The 12,243-nt window shown below is 35.0% G+C and overlaps 1 protein-coding gene across 3 annotated transcripts in view; it reads right to left on the bottom strand.

Moving 5' to 3' along the window:
- LOC128156785 (myotubularin-related protein 6-like) overlaps positions 1–11,104 on the bottom strand; it is a 30,848-nt gene extending 19,744 nt beyond the window's left edge. The window contains exons 1-2 of one of the 3 annotated variants that reach the window (XM_052819074.1): positions 10,968–11,104; positions 3,360–3,476 (exon numbers count right to left, since the gene is read on the bottom strand). In XM_052819074.1, coding sequence (XP_052675034.1) covers positions 3,360–3,476; positions 10,968–10,991 — 141 coding nt within the window. In that variant the 5' untranslated portion in view covers positions 10,992–11,104. Of the gene's footprint in view, positions 1–3,359; positions 3,477–4,693; positions 5,981–10,967 lie in introns of those variants that run through there. The other 2 variants (XM_052819075.1, XM_052819073.1) reach the window with 2 other exon arrangements.
- Positions 11,105–12,243: the final 1,139 nt, after the last annotated feature.

The raw sequence follows: 12,243 nt of genomic DNA, 5'->3' as shown, positions 1-12,243 counted from the left end.
TCTTTACTTGGTAAAACAACTGGTTGTCCAAGAGCTTCAAGGACCCTACACTAGGGGTTGATGACTGGTGTTACAAGGCGCAACAGTATACAGTTGTTGACTGGGGTCGAGGGCAACAGGTGATCTGTCAGACCGGCTCGCAAACTGTTGCCCAAGGCCGAAGGCCACGGGCAACAGTTTGCGAGCCGGTCCGACAGATCACCTGTTGCCTGAGACACAGTCAATAACTGTTTTGTCATACCCCTTCTAATCAATAACACGTTTTCGCGGAATGTGACGTCACCGGTCAACAGTCTTTTTTAACAGTCGATTTTAACAGTTCCAATCCAACAGTTCCAGTCCAACAGTCAAAATGCTGGACTTTTTTGTATAGAGTTATATAGTAACTGTTTACAGGGGTATAACAGAAATGTCTGTTTTATAACTCTAACCATCTCAACATGCCTTGTCTTTTATGATGTTTTAATATTAAAAATCAAATGAGGTCAATGATCAAAGTTTTAAGATTCTTTCAAATCTTAAGAATGTCATGGAAAACGAGCCTCAATCATGAATTAAAATCAAATATTGAAAACAGTTTGATTAAATAAAGTAAAATCTATGAAATAACTTAAATTTCTTCTGTACTTCTGTAATTTTTGCTATCTTTTGAATTATTTGAAAAATCATTTTCTTTCTTCATTAAAAAAAAATAGCTTTTAATTGATATTCATTTTATTACATGGTTGTAGGAAGGGTTTTTTGACTACAGAACTATAGTACCGTTTCTTTTTATCCCATAAGAACCCTGCATATTGAGTAAAAGGTCATCCTATTGCCTGAAACTTTTAATCAGTGGGCAATAAATAAAACCCATTACGTAAATTTGTTCAAACATTTGCGTGCTGTTTGAAAAAACTACTCCCATTTACTGTTGTGTTTTGAATCGTCACACCTTAGTTATTAAAATCATTGATTTCCAGAAATTAAGTCCTTCTACTTAATGAGATGGTGCATTCACACCCTGAAAATAACAAACTATAGTATAGTAATGGAATTATTTATTAATAAATAAAGCCACATCATAATTGATTTGAGTGTTTGATGAACCATTAACTTGTAAATTTTCAGTTGTTATTTTTTCCTGACTGTTACACTACGAGAATTAGGGTGAAAATAAAAAGTAAACATGAATTCCATGCTAAATCACATCAATGTCTAATCACGATTTATTTCATAGAGTTGGAATTTATTAAAATAAACTGCTTCAATTTCTAGACACTTGTCTGTAATTGCTGAAATTCAATGCATTTGTATTGCAAGAACATCCTATTACTGGATTAGATTTGCATTCAATTGATCTTTTAATTTATTTTTTAGCCATTTTAGAGATATGTTCTTTCTACTCAAATCTCAAGTTTCCCCTACAGAATTCTTAATGCCAACAATCTTTTTCCAAGGTTTAGAATAAAAATCCTAAACTTGAATGATAAAAACTGTATGGATAAAGAAACAAATACCAATTGGTCAGAGAAATCCTGTTAAACTTCATTCTGAGTAAATTATTCATATAGAGTGAATTAAACTATGCTTCATCCAGAGTCAATTATCCTATGCTTCACACAGAGTGAGTTAATTATCTTGTATCCCTAGTGAATTATCCTTTGCTTTATATAGAGTGAATTATCTTATGTCCTTCACCCAGAGTGATTTAATTACTATGCTTCACCAAGTGAATAATCCTATGCTCTACACAGAGTATATAAATCTATGCTTCTTCTATAGTGTATTATCTTATGCTTCTCCTTGTGAATTATCCCTAGCTTCACCAAAAGTGAATTATCCTATGCATGCTTCTCCCAATGAATTATCTTATGTTCCCATAAATAAATTATCATGTGCTTCATCCAGTGATTAATCCTATGCTTCAACAACAAAATTTAAATTATTCTATGCTCCATTCAACTGTTTCCATGCATGATATACTTATAAGAGCATTACCCTATGCTTCAATCCTTTTGCTTTTTTATTAGTAAATAACCCTAAAATTCAACAGAGGAAAATCTTTTGCTTTAAATTGCGAAATTTTCCTATGTTGTTACTGAGAATTGCTCAACAGTGATTTTGCTAAAGCATAATACAAATGCAGCAGTGACGTCTGAAAGAGTAATGGCATTCAGTAATAATTGCAACTGCAATAAGCACTGTTATGCAGCAATGAATTGTCTAAAAGATAAACTACCACGATATACATTAACTTCAGTTTTCACTAACCAACAGGCTTTTTTACCAATGATTATTAATCGACTCAAGGGGAATACAGATGACTTCATAAAATAAATCAAAATGACTTCAACAATAACAAACTATTTACTGCAGAGTACTCTCAATATAATTATCTTAAATCCACAGAATGTGAATGGTCTGATTCAATAACCCTTTCCTGATAGAACTTAAGGTGGACAAAAATCTTTCAATATTTGCCATAAATTACATTTTAGGAAAAAAACCCATTTCAATCACTCTAATGGAGCTTTACATGGCATCAAGACAGATTTTGAGGAATTATCAACTCATCAAAATCATGACAATGAAAGACTTGACTTGTGTATATGTCGCATTATAGAGTGTGTATTTGTTGATCGTGGCAGACACAGTAAATTCTGATCAATTAATAACCAGCAAGTATTCCCTGGACAACAATATACTTCAATCTCCATTGTCAGATTAAAAAAAGTTTCCAATGGAATCTGCAGTCACATCAGCATTACAATATAGGGTTACATTATTAATTGTAACAGCTAGCTGGGATAACAGTGAGTCCGGAAGCTGTATGCAGGTACACAACATTGCACTGGTTCCTCACCTTACAGGTAACCGTGTGCTTGAAACTTACAGGTAACTTATTTATCTTTGCCCTATTCTATCTGACCCAACTCATTACTGGCACAAATACCCCCATTATCTAACCAAAAGAAGCTCCTGACTAAACAAGCACTTACAGTCTATATATAACCTCACTTAAATCTAAGTAGCTACTGACCCAATCTAATCTTAGGTAATTACTGACCCAACTTATACAAAGGTAACTCACACTGTTACTCTGAACCCAACAGCTACTGACCCAATATACTCAGTATATACAGGTATCTTCTCATAACAATATACAGGTAATTCATGTAATTACTGCCCCACTCTGAACCCAGCAGCTACTGGGTTATACACTCAGTATAAACAGTTGGGATCTTATTACCATTTACAGGTAACTCATGTAATTACTACCCCACTCTGAACCCAGTAGCTACAGACCCAATATCTACAGAGTTAACTCCCCTGTATTTACTGCCCCCTTCTGATTCCTGACCCCAACAGCTACTCACCCAGGTCTCCCTCTTGCCGGCGCTGTCCACAAAGATCAGGTGTGTGGTGGTCAGGTAGAGGGTCCCTACGGCTGGGTGTCGGGTCCGAAACCTCTCCACCATCTTCACATTGTCTACCTGTCAAAGACAGTTTACTACAGGTATAAAATTCATACATCTAAACCAACCTGTCCGACACAAAGTTATAGGGTAATTAGAGCTGTAAAAATCATTTAACCAACCCAACCAGCTTTTTAATCCCCCATCTTGAAAGTTTTCAAGACCATACCTTGATGAATCTTTATTTTCATCATATTGTGATAGAGTTCAGAGAATAAGTATTTGTTGCAGCTTGTATTTTATTCAATCTGTACATTTTGCTGGAATAAACAAAGTGCCATGTTATTTTAAAGAAATCAGCACAGAATCCCTGTGGAAACACAGGGAATTTTGGACAAGATTTTGTCTATGTATTCACTGAGTGATACAGAGAATAGTTTGTTGAAATACCTGATATTAGTATCATTCACTGTAAATGCTAATACATGTATATGTCCTCTTGGAATTTTTCAACACCTTCTCAATATTACCTTTATTGAGACCAGAAGTCCATGTAATTTTTAGATACTGTGCCATTTTTATTTGCAAGCATTTTTTTTTTCAAATACAAACTTGTCAGCTTTGAGTCCAGATACTGAACAACACCAAGAAATAACCATCACCTTTTTAAACCTTTTTAATATTGCTCCCCTATTTTACATACTGTTTATATTAAAATTTTATATAATTTCTTGGATGTGACAAAAATTGGGAGAAATTTCCGAACTTAAACAACAATGATCAAAACATCAAAGGCCAAGTGGTCCTTGTGGCAATTCCTGCACAACAAATCCAATGGTGCATAGAATGTACAACCTCCATTATTGTCGTTAAGAATACCAGTAAATTACAAATGATATGATATAAACAGTTTGTCAACCAAATCAAACTTAAAATCCATTAGAAATTGAAAAATGATCTTATTGATTTTCCCCTTATTTTTTTTGGCCTTCATATTGTAAAGAGTTTTGTTGCAACAAGCCTGAACAGAATAAAATATAGACCTTTCTCCATATCAATGTAGCACAGAATACAAACAACAAACATTAATCTCCAGCAATTGACACTAGACGCCACATCAATAGTAATGCATATTTATCTTCAAAGAATATGTCAATAATGCTTTAACCTTCCCCTATAGAAAACAATCGCCACTAACTTACTGACTGCACTATATTCAAGTATTCAAGGGCTGCATTTATTTAAAAACTGTAAAATTGATATCACTATACACTCAACAAAAAGTGTTCCTCTACCTGCTTGTTAATTGAGTCCTCCCTCAGTAGATTAAGGTCTAGTATATTCCCCATGTCTTGAAACAAGTGGTGAGCGAAACACTCCAAGTCATCCAGTCTGTCCTGGGTCCATTCCAGTACACTCATTAAGACGGCCCCCGGTCAGGCACAAACAGTTACAATGTCTCGGATACTGACGATGTTTGGGATACCAACAATGTTTGTGATATTGACCACGTTTGGGATACTGACGATGTTTGGGATATTGACGTTTGGGATATTGACGACGATTGGGATACTTATGATCCCCCGACTCTCTACTTCTATAAGTGTATTTCCCTTGACGGACCAACAACTTGTGTCTTTATCAGCTCCTCATACAACTGTTGCCTCACTCACCAGAATATTGATTGCATGTTGGCTTTTTGTTGATGGTTTTTTTCCTTTCCAACACAAATTCCTTAGAGTGCCTAATTCATATAAGTCATTTCAAGATCAAAGCAGTTTGAAGCATTAAATGAAATGTACTGTAACAATAATTCTGCAGGAGCTGCACCATACACAGATCTGCTGAATTATTGACTGCATGCACTATAATCCCACCACAGGCCAAAGTACCTCCTTCAGCAGAGTACCATCCGAGTCCGAACCCTACTCTGTGAGGCTGTTCATGAGATGAGACCAAGCCATGGAATCTCCTCCGTGACGGCGCCCAATCAATTGGATACACCAAGCTCTGTATCACTCACAGCCTCAAGTCCCGACTACTTTATGCATCAACTATAAACACCAAAATTTGTTGCTTTTTTCACTTTTTCCCCAAATCAAAAATTCACTTGTTGCATTGCTCACAGCCTTTGTAGATATTACAATTACGTAGAATTTCAACCTTGATGTGATATTGGTCACATGTCCAAGATTTACTATCAGCCGCCTTATCTCCCTCAGTAGAGTTGTGGTCCAGATGAAGTGACCAGTGTGTCCCGAGGGTTATAATCTTAGTCACTGATTAATTCCTCATAAGCTTCCACACGACATCCAGCCATATAAAGACAGCTGTGATGGCCTATTGAATCAGTGAAACAACCTCTGATTACTGAGGTTCCCATCAATACCTGCTAATGAAATCCCCAGCAGCACACAGAAGTCACACAGAAGTCTCTCTCCAGCCTACAAAAATCTACCCCAGGCATCCAGCACTGCAGACTGAGGAGTGAAACAGACAGGGGACATGTTGATACAAGAGCCCAGTGCTGGAATTTCATACAGACCAATACAACCAATGAATAATTAATTGAATAATTACTACAGTAGTTTCTCCTTGGTAATATATGCATATGGGTTCATCTTCAGTGCACCAGCAGTTGGCACTCATTGACGGGTCAAATTTCCAGACCAAAATATTCTTTTACAATAGATTATCACCGAAGCATTACTCCAACAATTTCTCTACAACTCTTTATAATATACATTACTGTTAACATATACCATCAATTATTTGCTACGTACCTCACAATCTAACTGGTCAGGGTGATTTTAAAACCATCATATAAAAGGGCTATAATTTATGTATCTGGTGGTCAGTGGTGGACCCCCCCCCCCCCCCCCAATAATCATGAGTTATTTTCATGTTAAGTCATTAGCTTACATTATTTCGGTCAAAATGGATTTCCTAGAGATCCAATTCATCCTAAAAATGAGTATCCCAAACATGGGATCTGGATTTCTCTAAAAAGAAATGGGTATACCTGGTATTAAAGACTAAGTGCACGTTTCAACCTGAGCCTTCTCTATTTTACAAAAGTCTCCTTCATTCCTATCCTCAAAGATTTCATATTTGATATGCATGTATCTTTTTCTCCTTTTGTTTTTGTGATTTACTTTTTTGTGTGAAGTGCATGCAAGGACACCATGGTGTGCACAGACATCAGTCTCCAGAGCATCTCCCATGTTCTTTGATATTTCTCATCAGGCATGGACATTATCCTAATACATCCATATTGCTAATACAATTTTTCATCGTATTCTTCCAATCTGATCCTGTATCTGATTACACAGTCGCTCATACATCATATACAGGAGAGGATTAGGCATTACTTCAGAATTTGTTTTGATATTAAATATCATTTGTCCATCTGGCAGATTCGCTGGACTGGAAGGCCCGGGAACCAAGGTCTACCAGAGTACACACAATCACGTCAGGATCTCCGGAAAACAGGACACTCCGTATTGATTTCTGATGCCAAGAAATGATACAGAGGGCCGCATCAGGACAAAGTGTTTTGAGGTGGTTAGACACTTTTTGGACCTGATCCCTGGACGGTTTCTTTAGAGATGTCACTCTATGTTAGAATCAATTTATTGCAATCAAACAATGAAGTCTTTTGTTACAAGTAAAGAACTTAGTGTAGGCGTGATAGAAACTGACAGACCGCCAAGTTCTTAAAATCGTCTTCAACATTGATTTTACAGATTTTCCTAAATCTAACTTAATTGTTATGCGTATTTACTTCTTCCTCTTGGTATCACTTTGAAGCTAGCTGGACCATAAACTGTTATTAGCCAGAATAATGGGTTGTTTGCATGTCTGTAGCAGATGAGGACTTTCCCAGCAGCAGATAGCTGACCAAAGCAACAAGCAAAATATACTCAGCATTCAGTGTTTATCCAACCCTTATACATCTCAAGAATTGATGTAAAGTTGGCCTCTGTGTACATACAATCTGCCAATCACGTATAACCAAATACCTGGCAATGGATCATTGACAAAGAAAAATACTGTATCATTTCAGTCAACATCTCAAAAGTATTTTGCAATCATATTAACATTCAGCCTACTTCTAACCATTTTTGTATGAAAACTAATTGGAAAATGGAAATTGATATGGTTTTCCCTCTTATAGACATTGATTGCCATCTATGACCATATAAGGATTTAATGGAATTTGGATTAAAACCCTAGGCTATAAGTTTAAAACACTCCAAAATTCAAATTCCAATATTAAGCACACAGTAAGTGCAATAATCAGAAAAAGCCTTCCATTATCACTCTATAGTGTTCTATTAACATAACATTCCTATATCACTCTATTGTCGACTATTAAAATATGTTTAGCACTTTCTGTCACGCAATGAATTAACCAATTAAATAATAATCTCCCGAAAAATTATGGCTGTCATATGCAGTCTCAAGAGGAAACAAGTAATAGATGTGCGAGATAATCGGTGGTGGAATTAACGGGCTCAATGCGAGAGGTGTTGGATTCATCAGGGGACTATATGAATGTGGACCGCCATCAATATCAGCATCTTTATTGAAATCTGACAGTAAATTATTCATCAAACTTTGCCCCTACTTTATGATACATTGAAATAGGTTGAGACTTTAAAAAAGGACTAAAATTCAGTCAATAATATTCCAAAAAAGTCTGGTCTCCTCACCAAGGAGTGAAATATTACAGAAATATTGGTCACTGAACATTATAAACAACTTCAAGTTTTTGTGCTGCTTACTGTAATCTCTTCCCATAATTAACTGAACAAGTTGAGGGGTATATTAAAAGTTGATTCCCTTGGACATTGTGGTGGACACTCGATTTGATCAGTTTTCATATTATGGATGTGTATTTAATTTAGTAATGTACATTGTAAGATGCTGTTTGAGACCCAAGCCTTTAGGAAGCATTTAATAGATAATGGGAACTTATCATCATTACCCCCCCCCCCCCCCCCATTGACTTTGTGTAAAATTTTAAAGCATATCTAATGAACAATTTGTTGACAATCCAGTCTCCTTACAACTGTTTTCAGAATTAATTACGGTAAGTCACAGTGACTGCCAAATCCTCCAGATCAAGTCTAGTCTTTGATCAAGATTTCACAGCCTAGCTTCTACCCTCTGAAGTTTGAGGTGCATAATTTCTTGAATTCCTTAAAAAGCAATGAAATCTTATTTAATCTCTTCTTGGATTATATCAGATTTGATATGAAGAGTGTAACATAGCACACCAATTCTTTGATATCAGTTTTATTCCACTGAGACATCTGTTTGTATAGCTATAACTACCCTCAAAGGCCATTTTTTCAACACAGCTCTCAACTGCCCTCTAGGGGTCATTCTTCCTATGAATGCCCTCAAGGGCCATTTTCAACACTACTCTCTACCTCCCTGTTGGGGCATTCCTCCTATGACTGCCCTCAGAGCCATTCTTGTCTCTGCCTTCTACTAGCCTCTATATAAAGGACCAATGTCATTATGAAACCCCCCCTTTCTTTTACTGCTATTTGTTACTTCCACTTCTTTTTCTGAATAATTAAGTAAATTTAATTTCACCTTCTGAAAGTTATTGAAAATTAAAGAGGTTTTCATTTTCTCTTCTCTAAAATTCTACCTGTTTTGGCTTTAGTTTCTCTTAAAATAATTCTATTTAAATTGCAGAAAACTTATCAATGATTTTTTAATCTACTGGTTTAAATTACAACCTAAATTTACAAAAACTATTATTTAACACATAAAAAATAGTAAGAAAACTAGGTCATGAACAGAGAACATATATATACTGGCTGCATTCATCCTCATCGAGCTCTAGTACATGTATATCCATAGTACAAGTAGTACACAAGCAGGAAGTCTATAAGAAGTGTCCCCAGAGTGTCATCTTCAACAACTGTGTCCGATAAAATCAAAAACCCTTGAAGTTTGTTATATACCTCCATATTTCAATTGCACCTAATGCCGCCTAAAAATCATATTGCAACCATCATAATCCTCAATCTTTAGTCTACTCTCAAATGTTTTTCTCTTGAACAAGAAAGATAACTCCAGTTTCAAAAACCAGAATCCCTGGTTCAGAAAAAATCATCTACTCTTACACCACTTCTGAACTTGTGTTCAAGAGTAGGTGCATTATGATTTTGAAGCAGAATACTGATATTCTAAACATCTAAAAGTACAATTAACTGGAGACTTCTCTCAAAGAATATCACTAGGACATGTTGATACAGCTGGGTTGGGTGTCCCAGCTCCCTGGTCAAATTAAATGCTGGTAGTAAAAATTCTGTGACACCATGCACAAGCTTGTTTTAATTATATTTCATACCAAGTGCTACACTAATAAAAAGACATGAAAAACCAGTTCTTGTATATCCAATAAAATCTGATAATTTGCTAATCTTTGCATGGGTGATCATTGCTATTTCACTTCTTTGTATATGCATGATGTTAACAAACTATTTGATCATGGTATGTATACATAAAATTTTAGTTCTGGACATGTCATTGTTCATTCTGGCTAGATTACTGTCAGTAGATTATCAAATTTACTTGCGATATATCTGTAGAGCCAGGTATTCATTAAAAATGTTAAATTCTATCAACCAGAAAGGCAGCTAGAACTCTGACATATTCTACAGAATTTTATCCTCAATCTGCCTTGCTCTCTGATGCCATTCCAAGCAACATTCAAGTAAAAAAGTGACATGAGATGGTTGCATTAGGTGTCTGATTGTCCAAGACTTTTTGTTGTTAACATGACTTTTCGTACAGGTAATGACTGATCCTTATATATACAAATATGTAAAGGGGGCCATCTTTGGCCTAAAACTACATGGAGTTCATCTCAAAATTAATCTTATAAATATTGTATTCAAGCTTACAAACTCATTTATCATTCTTGTTATGTATAGTTCAAGTCCTCCACTAAAACACCAGAAAATACACTAAAATGATGGAATGCTCATAATTTGTTAAAAATAGAGCAACTTCTTTTAAATTCAAAGACTGTTGCTCACCTTCATATCCCCATTTTTATTGTCCACATTGGTCTAGCTGGCCATAATTACTCTAAATACTGTAAAATCTCATATCAGGTAATGAAATTATTATTTAGTTCACATGATTTCAGTATCCTTGATAAATACTGGGTATATTTCAAATCATTCAGGTGTAACTGCTGGCTGACATTAAACCCTTTTCCGTTTTATACAGATGTATATATAGAACCAATGACATATGCTTAAAATACAAATAAAGCATATTGTTTCTATGGCTTAATTTAACAACTCTCCATAAATATATGATTCAAATTCGCTCTTCGTATTCTTAAGTTTACGGCAAAATAATTCAACAATGATTGGTCGTTTTTTTTTCACTCTTTACAGTCAACCTGATTTTTTTAAAACTGCATTAGTTTGTCAACTATGACACATTATAGCAGACACATGGTAAGCGGTAAGTGTTGCATGATTCAGCAGTATTTGTCAGACATAAATAAACACATTGATGCAATAATTATACCTTTGGCGTTCGGATCGATTCCATTCTTAGGTTAATTAACAAATCTATGGACAATTAAGATGAGTAATTACAGCATAATGTATGTGTCAACACGCCATTGCTCCTCCTCCGGATGTAACAATATACTAAAGGAGAGAACCTGTCTAAAAAAGTAAAAATGTTCCGGTAAACATTCGTATTCTATTTCCTTTGCAAACGGCATGACTAAAAATAAAAAATAAAAATTAATATGGAGTAAGGTTTTTTTTTTCAACAGAAAAATACCATTACTGAATTTTAATCCATTTGAGTGCGCCTGCATGGTTATATTTGATATTGAAAATTTAAACTGACATATATATCAAATTTTTATGATTTCTACATTTTATTTTTCATATGAAAATATGACCTTTTCAAAAAATTACGCTGCACAAAAGTAAATAAATCCTTTCTTGTTATATTTCCATCATAGACAATATAAGTGATTGACAAGTTTGTGGAGATTCGGTGTACACAGGAGTTTATATTTGGCACAGGCGGTTAATTGACGTTAAAAATATTTCTTTTTAGAATAAAATTAGAATAAGATTATTTCCTTGTATTTGGTTTTTAACTGTACCCTTATGTATATCACAAGCGCCTGTTATTATAAAAACCAAAGATCGAACACTATAAAATCAAATGATTTTAAATGAGTGGAGTAATCAAGACTACAGAACCTAAAAAGTTCATTCTATCCAAGGGCCCACTTTATACACGATAAAGATTATAAAGAATCTTAACAGTTGTTGCCTGAAAAGGTTATTTTGTACACGGCACTTTACATTATTGATTATGTAAAAAAAAAAAATTTTTAGTTTATGAAACGAACAAAATATGTTATTTGTAATGTAATAAATACTAGAAGTACGATAATAGAGTTTGGGCCATTTTTTTCTTCATCGCATTAATTAAGTTTTGATCACAGGCACTTGGCTTTATATATTTTTCTCATAATAAAAATGAATACCCTATACCTAATAATACACGTCAAGTCCCTGTGGTTTTGGTGGATAGGGTGGAGAAGTGGGTGGGGAGGAGGTTCTTAATGGAAACTAATCTAACTAAGATTTTTTTTTTTACAGACATTGAACTTCAGACACCGATGACGTAATTTATCACGTTATAATGACGGGGTGGGGGGATTGCGGAAAGGAGTTCGACCACTTGAGGTTTCTAACAGCTCAACCGATTCAGTGAACGATGCTGGCACAATTAAATCCCCACAATATGTCAGCTCTATCTTTGTTTTAAAATA

This window comes from Crassostrea angulata, chromosome 7 (genome assembly GCF_025612915.1).
Source record: "Crassostrea angulata isolate pt1a10 chromosome 7, ASM2561291v2, whole genome shotgun sequence".
Classification (NCBI taxonomy): Eukaryota; Metazoa; Mollusca; class Bivalvia; order Ostreida; family Ostreidae; genus Magallana; species Magallana angulata.
Note: the sequence above shows the minus strand (reverse complement) of the source record. Positions and strands in the feature narration are given on the sequence as shown.